Genomic DNA, 13,115 nt, shown 5'->3' with positions numbered 1-13,115 from the left:
GGTTGATAAATCCATTGGGAATTTTAATTTTTAACGACGAAAAGTTACCTTTTGCTTATGGCGATGCATTGCGTTTTAATGCTGGAATTTTATGGAGTCCATGAACGGAATCATACCTTTGGGCTTCCCTGAAGCTTCAGTCGGTATTGCTTATTTTCTTAACGTTGTTTGGCTGTTCATAGACTGCAATCTCTTGTCTCTCTGTCTGTTAAAGATAATGTTTTGTCAGATAATCAGCATTCTGGCAAACAGAATCCGGGAGACCCTCCAGAAGATTTCTGGAACGCCTCAGACATTGCACATCTTGCTTGTATACCAGGCTGCAAGAAATCTCATCCTTGCATTTGACGATCTCTATCAATGGAGGACTCACATCGAGCACCGGGCACCCTACTACCGAATACTTGCTCATGCTTTTTCCTGGTTCTTCTTCTTTTCTTTTCTTTTTCCTTGTCAGAAATGAATACCCCAGCATGCACCCTTTCACGTTTATACCCTTGGGGCATGCCTTTCACTTCTTTCGTCTTTCCTTGTTCATACTTTCACTACAGGAGGTGATGATCATCCCTCTGCTCATTGTAATGGGCCATAGAGCGCGGCAAAGCGGGCGGCGCTTATGTTTTTATGTCGTAAAACTAGCTAGACAGTGAGAGATGTTGCCTAGGAGGTTTTTTTTGGCTGTACATTACGCTATGAGAGAACATAGATGCCTCAGCTAGCTTATAAACGCATTTAAGATATTCGTACGTTGCTTGTTTGGGGAAGAGCTATACGAACAGACACGATGTTTGTCTGTACGAATAGGTATAAAGCCATGGCGATAAAAGCCTTGAATTGCTATACAAGTGTAGAATCATTGGCTACAGTATCGGCCGGCCTGTGGGATAATTTAAGCGATTCTCACCGATGCCATTTTTTCGTCTAATAGTTAGCAAGTGGCTTTGCTAATGTTTCATGTTACGCGCGTTGCATTTATCGGAGAGGAGATGCATCTAAAAGGCGCGACAGGGATGACGACTGATGATGATTGCTACATGAGAGCAGTTGAATCTCATTTTGCTATAGCCATCTTTATTTCGTTATAGCACGTCGCACATCGCTCTGCTCTAATTTCCACTTGATATACGGCCTGCCCCGAGTTGGGTATACCATTGCAGTTGGCTGATTAAAGAAGGCTTGCGGCTGTGGTTCGACGTTATGTCTTGCCATAATGTTACTTTCCTATGAGGAATTGTTATTCATTTACTTGATAGTTTAGAGGTGAGTTTGGATCCTTATTCCTTTTGATTGCCAAATTCATGAGCTATGATAACTGCGCGTCTCTCGAGCTTGATGGTGAAAACCTACAGGGGAGATCTGTATATACGTTTATGGGCTCTGCAAAATGGACGCTCGGAAAATTACTTCTTAAGGAAGATGATTAAAATTTTCATTATTCCAGTTAATATTTGCTTTCTTATAACTTTTCAATAAACCTTTTTCTCCCAAGCAAATGACGAACGGTAAGCAACGATAAATGCTCATGGCCTTGATTATCTAAAACGCCGAAATTATGCAAAAGCAAAAAGCACCCAAATCTTCTTCTTCTCTGTCGTAATTATAGCGTAAAATCCCATTCTTTAAACGCCTCTCGGAAAGCTTCCACATCCTTGGTCTCTTCCTCCACGGTCTGCTCGCAGTTCTGCCAGCTGAGTCTGTCCTCCAAGCCCATAAGCTTGGCAAGGACTCTACGTCCAAACTGTAGGTCAAAACGCGCGTCGGAGGCAAGCGGCATAACGAGGGATTTGCCCTTAATCTTATCCTCTCCGTTATCCGCCCACAGCCAGACGCGGAAGAAATCGCCAGAGGAAGCCAAGTCCTCAACGGCAATGTCTTTGTTCATGAAAGATGGGTATTTCAAATTTTCGGCCTCAACGCGGAAGGCTGCTTCGGCAAGGCCCTTCTGGATGATGTCGGCGGGTACAGCAACAAGCTGCCATATCAGGTGGACGTTACGATCACGGCTAATCTCCCAAGTGACAACGCCGAGCTTATGTGAGCTTTTGGAAGCAATCATGGCTTGTATGGATTCCTTGAACCGTGACATTTCGTTATATGTCTTCACAGCCTCGCTTGTAGGATCCGCTGTGCTTCCCATGCTCGAAATAGTCGGGGAATGTGGTAACGGAATGATAATGAAGTGGCCAGGGAAGTTCAGACCCTGCCCCGCAAACGTCGTGGATGTTGGTAGAGGACCCTTTGCGGTTGTGATATAGGCTTCGTCTCCGATACTGCAGCACATGTGGGCTGAAATGTTGGGATTTGATAAGCAGAAATAGCACCTGTCTGGCCCTGGTGGCGGCGAGGCACGGCGCCGCTTATGTCTGCCGTGGTGGCCATCTTCGCGATGGCCGAACCGGCTGTAGCCCTCATCTTGTCTTCCACGCTTGTTGACGGTTTTGGATGTGAATGGTGACGCCGTGGCGCCAGGAGGTACCGTAGTATCGGCCGTGTTGAGAGTAAAGGCATACATGGCTTTCGCCTTCTTGTCATTGCCATATGTAGCCATTGAGATGAATCGTGTAGTAGAAATAATATTGGCATCTTTTTCGGACTGCTGAACAAAAGGCTCTCTTTCGTAAAAAAATGCTCCTGGAGATGCCGACAAATGGTATCGAGGCTTTAAAGCAGCGCAAAGCTCTGCAATATCCTCTGAGCTGCTCACAGCAGCTTGATCAGAAGGCTCGAGCACCACTTTGGACCCAGTCCACACCTTTGCAGGCCACATGCTTGTCAACAAAATGTCGGTGCTGTTGGCGCCGCGCAAGGCCTTTGCATCACCGGCTGTGTGGAAAGGCAAATGCTGCTCTTGTGATTGCCCTGCCACAAGGTTCGGGTCAAGGACACCGCCGAGCGTTACGATTCTAATACCATCGGAAGTCTTTGTTATGCTGCGCTTTCCCAAGTAGTGAAGGTTGGGGCATATCTCTTCGTCCGCCTCCACTTTGGCAGCGATTCGGGATGGCAGAGGGTGAGTGCCGACGGTGAAGTAAGTGGGGAGAGGAACCTCGATGGATCCGTTTAATAGAGCCGAAATCGTTGCGTCGTCGATATCAGGAGTAAATGCATCTCCTGTAAGAATAGCGAGTGAGAATTGGTTCTTGGCATGAAGCGTTGCCAGCTTCTTGAACACCGATTCGAGCTGGCCATTGAGGCTGCCCAGGACGATGCTAGGGAAAACGGCTTAGCATTGGGAGAAACAGCTGTAATTTATACAGAAAGAAATAACATACATCTTGGGTGCAGCCATTATATCCGATGTAGTCAAAGCCCTAGTGCAGGTTCGGTGGCTGTATGTGACGTGGATAGAGAAAGCGAGCTGATGATGATAACGGAAGCTGTGCTTGTAAGATGCATGATATAGAGAGAGCTCTATGCAAGAGATGCGCGAACGTGCACGCACGCGACGTCAAAAGCTTGGTGCTGCGATAAGCAATTGCGCCTCAAACACCATTGGCCAATTATCCATGAAGCGGGGCATCACTAGTTCTTATCAGTTTGGCCGATAATCTGCCGACCAAAAAAATTTGGGACTTTTGCATGGAGAGAAACAGCTCGCGAGTTTGGATGCTTCAATTATTGCGGCCGAAAACCTTTTACACAGGTTCACCAGCACCGCCGTCAAGATGCCAGCCCGATCATCCGGCCGCATCGAGAAGGTGCGGAAGAACAAGAATTCGACGCCCCATCAGAAGAACCACAGATGGGAGTCGTTTTCGACCAAAATCGCAAAATTCAATTCACTGCAGCCGCTGCGCAAAGTTCGACGACATGACCTCGAGACGGAAGACTTGTCCTCGACGACATCCTATCTCCAAAACGGACTGCAGAAATGGGGAGAGCTCAACATTTCCCAGCCGTTCTCCTCGTTCAAGAGGGAGGTGTATCCTCTGTGCGACAGCTTGCCGCAGATTCTGCATTTTGAGGAACGAATAATGGATTCGTTGGCCAAGTACATCGCAACACAGGATAAAGAAGGACTGGAGCCGTTACTCGATCTTCTGACGGCATTTGCTCACGACTTGGGAATTCGTTTTGAAAAATATTTCGCCCGCAGTCTGGATCTCATCTTGGCAATTGCGGGAAAGCCTCAGCCCGTTGAAGTCATCGAATGGACCTTTGGCGCTTTAGCATTTCTGTTCAAGTACTTGTCCAAACTTCTAGTTCCGGATCTCCGACCGACATATGCCGTCATGTCACCTCTTCTTGGTAAAGCCAAGCATCCTCCGTTCATCGCACGGTTCGCCGCCGAAGCAATGAGCTTCCTCGTCAGGAAAGCAGCTGCTCCTTCACTCCGCGAGACGGCTCTAGTCTCTTTTGTGGACTATGTACGGGACGATATATGCAATCTGGTTGAGGATCGGCAATTTATGCTGTATAAAGATGGTATTATGACCATGTTTGCCGAGGCGATCAAAGGAACAGATCGAATCATTCATTCCGCTGGACCTGCCATCTTCGTCGTGCTCATGGACGCAATTCCAAAAGAAGAGTGTACATTGGCCGAAACGACCACATGGACAGACTTGGTCTGTGGTGTCTTGACCAGTGTGATTCATCATACCGGTGCCGATACTTTTGGCGAATTTGCAGAAGCAATTCTTGATAGGTGCGAAGCTAAAATGAAGGAATCTCATGAGGGTGAGTCTCAGTGGTGGACGGTGCCATACATAAGAATTCTCGGCGTTCTCGCAGGTGTCCGAAAAGGCAGTCGACTTAGTGACTGGCCGCGCCTTGTCCGACAGCTTGTTGCATTTCTTTCGGTATCGACGCAACCTGTCGAAGAAGCCTCCGAGAAGAGTGAGAATGACCTTCTCTGGAAGTCGGTGGTGGCTAATGTGGCAATCGCCTGCCATCACGCTCCTATGGACGCACTTATTCCTCAAATCACACGTCTTCTTCAGTCTCTGACGAGAGAACCTTTCATGAGATTATTTATACCCTTTTGTTCGTATTTTAGCGAGCTTGATCCAAGTCGCTTTGGAAGCCTATTCCGTAATGATTTTCAGAAGTAAGTTGGACGGACCTTTCTTTAAGATAGCATGTGTTAATATTCTCTTTAGGTTTATCGCAACCCATTGGTCCCAAGGACAAAATGAAGACATGCTTTGCGTCTTATTGCCACAGATCATCGAAAACAGAGGATTCCCTTCCGCCGGGGAGAAGGATTGTTGCAAGCTCCCCCAGGCATGGCAGGATCAGATCGTTTCTAAATTCGAGAGCCTGGAGATATCGCCTTTCCCTGAAAGAGGACCGTACAATAAAGATCCACAAGTCTGGAGAGATAGATGTCTGCCCAAATATGCGGCGCTTCTCCGAATTCTAGAACTGACGGCCGTTCATCCATCCACCAACGCTCGTATTGCTGAGCTCCTACTACGCAAGCTCAAGCTTGCTCTTCGGCCGTCATCCTCATTGGCATCCGACGAGGTTAACTTCATCGTTAGTCAAGGATTTCATGCTTATTTGGGCATGAGTAAAGCCGCAGGTTCAATTGATCCTCAGCTCGCCCCTCTCCTTCGCGCAGCCGTTCCGAGATTTGCACGATCTGTAGGCTTTCTTCGAACCTATCTAGCATACGAGGAAACTTTCCCACACAGCCACGAAACTGATAAGCACGATGGATCTGGCAGTGATGCTTCAACTTCCGAAGACGATCCTGTAACCCGGTCTTTGGTCGACAACCTGAGTTCTCCATCTCATGACATTCGATTAGTGTCTCTAGAGCTGCTAAAGAAGATGACCACCGCGCCCGAGCAACTTCAATTCGTTGACATCATGCTTCAAATTGAGGAAACTCCACTGACTTTGGAGCATACTCGATCCATTGCTATGTATCTGCGCAAGCTTGGACAAGAGTATGACTCGTTGGCAGACACGACTTGGCTAAAACAAGGAATTCCGAACTTCATGTTTGGCATGCTGACTATCAACCTCTCTCCTGTATGGGATAATTCGATAGATGCGATGAAGCAGGTTGCTCAAAACAAATTTGGCGAAGAGGCTATTTCTGTCACCGCATTCCGATGGCTGGAAGTGCCATCTCCACGCTGGACACCACCGCAATCTGAAACTGGTCCTTCTCGCACTTTCTATTCGGACTTCGAGTGTACTACGTTAAACTCTCTCCATAAGTCAGCAAGCCTTATTTCAGAGACCGCTGAAGACTCAGATGGTATTATGTTGCGTAATTTTGACGACTGCCAGCGACTTATTGAGCCATTCTCAACCAACGCCAAGGCTCAAGCGTTGAAAGTGTTCAAAGCTTTGCCTTCTATTGCCGAGAGAAGGTCCCGCCAACTGGTACCCCATCTGTTTGCCTGGGCTCGTGACGAAGAGGATGCGAACGACGCTGAGGAGGATTCTCAAGCCAAATTCTGGTCTTTATTTGACAGGAAAGGTCTCATCGGCGTGTTTGCGCAGTTCATTAACCCGAAGGTGTTGTTTCAGCATGAACAAGTATACACCATTTTATTGCAGCTTTTGGGTAATGGTGATTTGGAAGTCCAAAAGCTTACTCTAAAGGCTATTTTAGCGTGGAAGCAAGAAGGCGTGAAAATGTATCAAGAAAACTTGGAGTATCTCCTCGACGAAGCTCGTTTCAAGAACGAAATTGCCGTCTTCCTTCAAGGAGATAGTGTCATCAAACCGGAACATCGAGCTGAGTTGATGCCCGTTCTGCTTCACCTCCTCTACGGCCGTGCAATTTCGCGAAAGGGGGCGCTCGGTGGCCGCCATGGTCAGCAGACGACCCGACTCGCTATTCTCAGGAATTTGTCTGTTGCGGATCTTGGAGGCTTCCTCGATATTGCTGTAGGAAAGCTCAGGGATGTGCGAGTGGTTGGCCCGACAGTTAACCGAAAGAAGCTTTTTGAGGAAGAAATTATATCTATTCGAAAGCAGTTCGGTTTCCTGAATATGGCTCTGTCTCTTATTTCAGAGCTGGGTACCAACGTGTCTCCCTATATGGAAACACTCGTCAATACAGTCCTCTACTGCCTTGTCTTCTCTTCCAGGCGACTGGGTGGTACGGCTGCGGAGGCTGATGCCGATGCCCCCGAAGAAGAAGAAGAGAAGGCTAGCACTCATTCATTGCTCAAGTCTACACGTTCAACCGGTATCAAGTGCTTAATTGCTCTCTTCCAGAATGCCCAGGGCTTTCAGTGGGGGCCTTACCAAGACATCATTATTGAGGAGCTGGTGGCACCTAGGCACGAAAATCTTCCAGCGGAGACTGCTCAAGGAGTGTCAGGCATGCTGCAGCTACTGTCCACCTGGTCTAACCTTCCCAACGTGGCTCTCTTTTTCGCCCCTCACAGTAAGGTGCTGCCAAATGGTGTCTTACCCAAGGTCATTGCTTGCGTAGCATTCGAAAAATCGAAGGAATCCGTCAAGATATATGCACTAGAAATGCTCCGAAATTTGGCTAGGCTGGCCCTGGCTTCTGCCGACGAGTCTGAGTTTAATGAGGTGATCAAAACCGAGCTTCTTGAAACGAACTCAACCGCAATTCTGGATAGCCTTACCACCGTACTGAGGACTGGCGATATCAGCAATGCACTTCTTGAAGCAGGCGTCGAAACCATTCTGGCATTGGCTCCAATCTTCCAAAACTTTGAAGATGTTCAAGCAGTCATTCGAATTTCTAGTTTCTTGTTGCAGCAACCTGCACGACGAGTTAATCCCAAGCTCAAGGGTCGAATCCTTCTTGTCATTGAAAACTTTGCTTCCCTGCCTGACGCAGCAAAGGACGAGGTGCTGCTTCAGGAGGTATACAAGACCGTTTCATCTCTTTTCAGCTACTTCAAGGACCGAGAAAACCGTTCATCACTATGCCGAGTTCTTCTGGCCATCTCGAAACAAGATGACGAGATTGCCAATGTTGCCAGCATTTGTTACGAGCTGAACCTATTCAAGGAGGGTCGCATTGATGAGCCGGATTATGACAGACGTCTTGCCGCATTTAGTGCTATCTCAAGCAGCCATGATGAGCCGTGGACCCCTAAGCAATGGCTTCCAGTCCTACACAACCTAATCTTCTTCATCCGCATAGATGAGGAATTCGGTGTGCTTTCATCCAATGCTGCTGATGGAATTCGGCGCTTGGTTCAGGAAACATCAGATTGCCAGTCACAAGAAACGAAGAGCATACTTGACAGCCACCTCAAGCAGGTATTAATGCCGTCAATTTATGGAGGTGCTCGAGAAGAGTCTGAAACTGTGCGACGAGAGTATCTGCGCGTGCTAGGATTCATTCTTACTACAATGCCTGAATGGGGCCCTGTAGCTGATTTGAGTGGCCTCTTGAACGAGCGCCAAGAGGATTCTTCTGAGCCTACATTCTTTTTCGACATTCTCAGTCCAGCAACGTCAAAACAAATTGATGCCCTGCGAACCCTGGAAGCTGCAAACGCAAGCAAGGAGATGAGCAGCCAGAATCTTACTCAGTTCTTTATCCCCTTGTTGGAGCATTTTATATTCGGAAGGGCAGATAGCGGCGACGATCATGGACTTGGTGCACAGGCAGCAAGCACAATTAGCAATCTCGCGATGTCACTGAACTGGAACCACTTCCGTACAACTTTCCATCGATACATAGGCTACATCGAATCAAAGCCAGAGCAACAAAAGCATACCATTCGCCTTTTGGGCAAATATACCGATGCGCTGCTGTTTTCGTTACCTGAAGGTCCAGATGCTGATACCATGGAGGTAGACCAGGAAGAGAGCTCATCTTCTGCTGTCCGACGCCTGCGTCTTATGGCCCCAAAGACTTCAGAACTATTTACTCAGATTACTGATTACTTCTTACCACCGCTCACCAAACACTTGCACGAAAAAGATGAATCCGAGGTCAGCTACCGTGTTCCTGTCGCCATCACGGTTGTCAAGCTCTTAAGGCTGTTGCCTACTCCCCAACTGAACCAGAAGTTAGCTGGTGTCTTAACTGACATCTGCCACATCTTGCGCAGTAAGGCATTGGAAGCAAGAGACATGGCTCGTGATACTCTTGTCAAAATTTCCGTGCTTCTGGGCCCATCTTTCTTTGGGTTTATTCTGAAAGAGCTTCGAGGTGCCCTCACTAGAGGCTACCAGCTACACGTTCTTTCATATACTATGCACTCTATCCTAGTCGCAACCGTGCCTAATTTCGCACCGGGAGATCTTGATCCTTGCTTGTCAGAGGTCGTCACGGTGATCATGGACGACATCTTCGGCGTCGTTGGTCAAGAGAAGGATGCTGAAGGATATGTGAGCCAGATGAAAGAGGTCAAAAGCAGCAAGAGCCAAGATTCGATGGAACTCATTGCCAAAAACGCATCAATCAGTCGCCTCATTGCCCTCATGAAGCCGTTGCAAGCTCTTCTGATGCAAAAGGTAGATTTGAAGATTGTGCGCAAGATCGACGCCTTGATGGCCCGCATTACGGCGGGACTCTTGCAAAATCCGGCTGCTGAGAGCCGCGATACTCTGGTCTTTTGTTACGAAGTCATCCAAGAAGTATACAATGCGCGGAAACCAGACGCAGAGCCAAAGCTGGACTGGAAGACTCGCAGGTATCTAGTTCAAAGAGGCGCCAAGAAGAGCGGTGATCGAGGTCAAACCAGCAAACATACTTATAAGCTAACACGTTTCGCTTTTGAGATGCTGAGGTCGATGCTGAAGAAACATGATAGCCTGCGGACCCCTGAGAATATCGTCGGCTTCATTCCCATCATTGGTGACGCCATCTTAGAAGGCGAAGATGAGGTCAAAATCTCAGCGTTTCGACTTTTGGCGGTCATTGTTAAGGTTCCCTTCACGACCGTTGATGGAGCAAACATCTATAAGATTGCTGTCAAGGAGGCTACGAAATGCATATCAATGTCAACTTCCACCACGACTGAGTTAGCGCAAGCGGCCTTGAAGATGCTTGCAGTCGTACTCAGAGACCGACGAGATATCGAGGTCAAGGATGCTGCCATCGATATGCTGCTGGGCAAGCTAAAGGACGACTTCACCGAACCACTGTATCGTCATATCACATTCAATTTCTTACGGTCTGTGCTGGATCGTCGCATTGAGACTGCGGTGGTTTACGATACTCTGGATCAGGTCGGCACTGTCATGATTACCAACGACGACAAAGACACCCGAGATCTGGCGCGAGGTGCTTTCTTCCAGTTCATTCGAGACTACCCTCAAAAGAGAGCCCGCTGGATGAAGCAGCTCAATTTTGTCGTTGCTAATCTCAAGTATGATCGTGAGGGTGGACGTATCTCAGTTATGGAGGTAATCCACCTGATGCTCATGAAGTCATCCGATGATTTCGTCCAAGAGGTTGCGGCAACATGCTTCCTACCGCTCTTCCTGGTTCTGGCAAATGATGACAGCGAGAAGTGCCGTCTCGCAGCTGAAGCACTAATCAAGGAAATATTCCGCAAGGCGGACAAAGAGCGTGTACTTGCGTTCCTTAACCTTCTCCGGTCATGGCTTGGCAAGGACGGAAACACTGCTGTTGTGAAACTCGCTGTGCAGCTGTTTGGACACTACTTTGAGTGCAATGAGGACGCCGCAAAGAACAAAACAGACTTCAAGCTCATTTTCGATAAAGTCTCGGGCATTTTGGGATCTAAGGATGTTCGTGAAACTGACGGAGGACTTGTTGGCGCTGCGATTGGCGTTGTACGCGTCTTCACCACCATTTTCCCCGATAAGGCCTTGTCCGCCAATAAGGAAGATCTATGGGCCAAGCTGCCACGCTGTCTTGGACATAAGGATACTTCAGTGAAGCTGTCTGCCATCCAGCTGATCAGCTTATATCTCGCTGATTTTGCTAAAAATGGCGCCGGTACCACTGCTGGCGAAGATGTTGAAGGGTCTCACGGGCTTATTCTACGTGCTACGAACGTAGAAGAGCTCGTCCGTCTTGCGCTCAGGGCTTTGAATGGCTCTGAGGTCAACGAGGCCTTGGCAGGCGAGCTTGGGCAAGTTCTGATATTCCTTGGCCCTCGTCTTCCTATTGGAGATTCTCCTGACTCATCAGATGCCGAGCCAGAGGCAGAGGCTGATGAACTGGAGGCTGAGGACAATGAAGAAGCCACTGCAAAGCCAAAAGATGTGCAGTACTTGTTCTGGCGGCTGTCACACATTCTGCGGAAAGAGATACGGCCCAACGCTGCTGCCATCGTTCCCAAGGTGGTGGCCATGGAAGTTTTGGAAACTGTTTGCCGTCGGTCTTCACTGGACCGACTCCAGCCTTCGCTCAAGACTATTCTGACGCCGCTGCATAACCTCACTGACCCATCCATCCCTGCACCTTTCAGCATGGACGAGGTGTTCAAGACGAAGCACGAAGGCCTCAAGACAAGAGCGCAGATCATGATGGACTCTCTGCAGAAGAAGTTTGGTACAGCTGAGTACAGCAAACAGCTGATGGCTATCCGCGACGAGGTCAGGGCCCGCCGTCTGCAGCGGTCCAGCAAGAGAAAGATTGAGGCGGTGGCACAGCCGGAGAAGTATAACCAGGATAAGAGGAAGAAGTTTGAGAAGAACAAGGAGCGCAAGAAGGCGAGGTCGAAGGAGCAAAAGGTGATGAGGCAGGCGTACAAGTCATGGTAAAAGTCGCGGGGTATATAACCATTGTACAGGGGGAGATTGTGACAAGCGGCGTTTGGGAGGGGGCATTTACGATGGCGTTTTAAAACTTGTTCTTTTGTGACTATTAATCAACGCTATATATAGATGCATATGTATGCTACTAGCTAGACAAAAAAGCGTAGGGATCAGTATAGATCCCTGGTAATTTTCATTTCATATCCTGTTGCTTTTAAAGAGCCAGAGTATCTTCTAGATGCAATCCTCAACGCCGATCCTATATAACTTTTACATATTCGTACAATGCCATCTGCCATATTGAGTCCTGCCCAAATAAAGTCAGGCTCGTCACACTAGCACAAACGGCATGCAATCCAAGAGCGAGGCCCGGCGCTTCACCTTGTCTTGATCGTTCTTTCAAAGCTCAAACGTACATGTTTATTATGATGAGCCTTTGTTGTCTTTGCCTGTAATATCCGCAACTTCGTCCGGTATCGCCTCGTCCGGCCAGAACTCAATGTCTCCATCCTCGCCCAAGGAGCCCCTCTTAACCAACTGACCCTTCTCTCTCATCAGATCCTCGACGGTGATTTTGCGATCGCCAAAGATATTCAAATGGTCGCTGATGACGTGCCTATTGCGACAGCTCGGACACGTTATCAGCGTAGAGCCGCGATGGTACCCTTGCTTCGAAACGTTGTGGTGCGAGCGATGGCCGCAAGGGACGCAGGTGAAGGAAAGCTGGTAGAACGCCGGGCCCTTGAACTCGGGGCGGTCGCTTTCGCTGGAGGGAGCGTCCTTGGTGGCGGGTTCGTTTTGCGGCTTCTTCTGAGGGGGCCGAGGGATGGTGTGTGCGAGGCGGTGCTGGTGGAGAGAAGTTGTAGATGCGATGGCGATGGCGACGGGTGATGGAGAGGCGGGATGCGATCGGCGGAGAGCGAATTGAGGCAGGCTTTTTGCAGGAGCAAATGCTCGGCGCATGAGGGGCGCTATTAGAGGAGCTGGTTTAGACGCCATGGTTGAGAAGAATGCGCCTGCTGGTGAAGGCGTAGCTGTGAGAAGAATGAGAGAGAATGTGATGGATTCTTTGGCGGTGGTGGATTTTGGTGTCAAAAAAGTTGCAGCACTGCACGTCATTTGCCGGCCAGGTACCTTGAAAAGTGGTCCGTGCGCATGGGGTTTAGCAGCCGGCGATGGAGCAGACGAGATTTCCTAATGGGGTAATAACGAGGGCTTCGTTGTATGTGCAGTGTAGCTGTGATGTTATGGAGCATCTGATGTGTCTGATGGTTGTCGTATTCAAATTTCCTGGAGGACTTGTTTTGAGATTGGATATTCTAAGCTCTTTATTTCTGGCGAAAGTTTTGTTATAAAGCTTCACAGAAGAGAGAGCTCTATACTCTATGCGGGTCCGTCATAGTCAATAGCAATTCGACATATAAAAGGCGTATAAAAGAACAAATGGGCAACAATCTCCATGCTGTTATTGGCTGTTGCAA

At 48.5% G+C, this 13,115-nt stretch overlaps 4 protein-coding genes across 4 annotated transcripts; 2 read left to right on the top strand and 2 right to left on the bottom strand.

The window, feature by feature from the left end:
• Positions 1-91: 91 nt before the first annotated feature.
• Positions 92-463, top strand: TrAFT101_001542 (uncharacterized protein; the record flags this gene model as incomplete). The annotated part of the gene is made up of 1 exon (XM_024905123.2): positions 92-463. One exon carries the CDS (start codon positions 92-94, stop codon positions 461-463), a length of 372 nt encoding a protein of 123 aa, XP_024762649.1.
• A 972-nt stretch (positions 464-1,435) lies between these two features.
• TrAFT101_001541 (uncharacterized protein) lies at positions 1,436-3,379 on the bottom strand. Its single transcript, XM_024901786.2, has 2 exons — positions 3,273-3,379; positions 1,436-3,209 (listed from the first exon to the last, which is right to left on the bottom strand). The coding sequence occupies exons 1-2, from the start codon at positions 3,287-3,289 to the stop codon at positions 1,598-1,600; spliced, it is 1,629 nt and encodes a 542-aa protein (XP_024762648.1). The 5' UTR covers positions 3,290-3,379; the 3' UTR covers positions 1,436-1,597.
• Positions 3,380-3,557: 178 nt separating this feature from the next.
• On the top strand, positions 3,558-11,846 carry TrAFT101_001540 (uncharacterized protein). The gene is made up of 2 exons (XM_024903575.2): positions 3,558-5,050; positions 5,103-11,846. Exons 1-2 carry the CDS (start codon positions 3,666-3,668, stop codon positions 11,638-11,640), a joined length of 7,923 nt encoding a protein of 2,640 aa, XP_024762647.1. The 5' UTR covers positions 3,558-3,665; the 3' UTR covers positions 11,641-11,846.
• On the bottom strand, positions 11,713-12,689 carry TrAFT101_001539 (uncharacterized protein). Its single transcript, XM_024907743.2, has one exon. It carries the CDS (start codon positions 12,631-12,633, stop codon positions 12,058-12,060), a length of 576 nt encoding a protein of 191 aa, XP_024762646.1. The 5' UTR covers positions 12,634-12,689; the 3' UTR covers positions 11,713-12,057.
• Between the last annotated feature and the right edge of the window lie 426 nt (positions 12,690-13,115).

The sequence above is a fragment of the Trichoderma asperellum genome, chromosome 1 (assembly GCF_020647865.1).
Source record: "Trichoderma asperellum chromosome 1, complete sequence".
Classification (NCBI taxonomy): domain Eukaryota; kingdom Fungi; phylum Ascomycota; class Sordariomycetes; order Hypocreales; family Hypocreaceae; genus Trichoderma; species Trichoderma asperellum.
This window is presented reverse-complemented; position numbering and strand designations above follow the sequence as displayed.

Coding starts and splice junctions, on each gene's coding strand:
- TrAFT101_001540 (XM_024903575.2), top strand. CDS start 3,666: ATGCCAGCCCGATCATCCGGCCGCATCGAGAAGGTGCGGAAGAACAAG. Junction 5,051..5,102: donor TTCCGTAATGATTTTCAGAA/GTAAGTTGGACG, acceptor TATTCTCTTTAG/GTTTATCGCAACCCATTGGT.
- TrAFT101_001539 (XM_024907743.2), bottom strand. CDS start 12,633: ATGGCGTCTAAACCAGCTCCTCTAATAGCGCCCCTCATGCGCCGAGCA.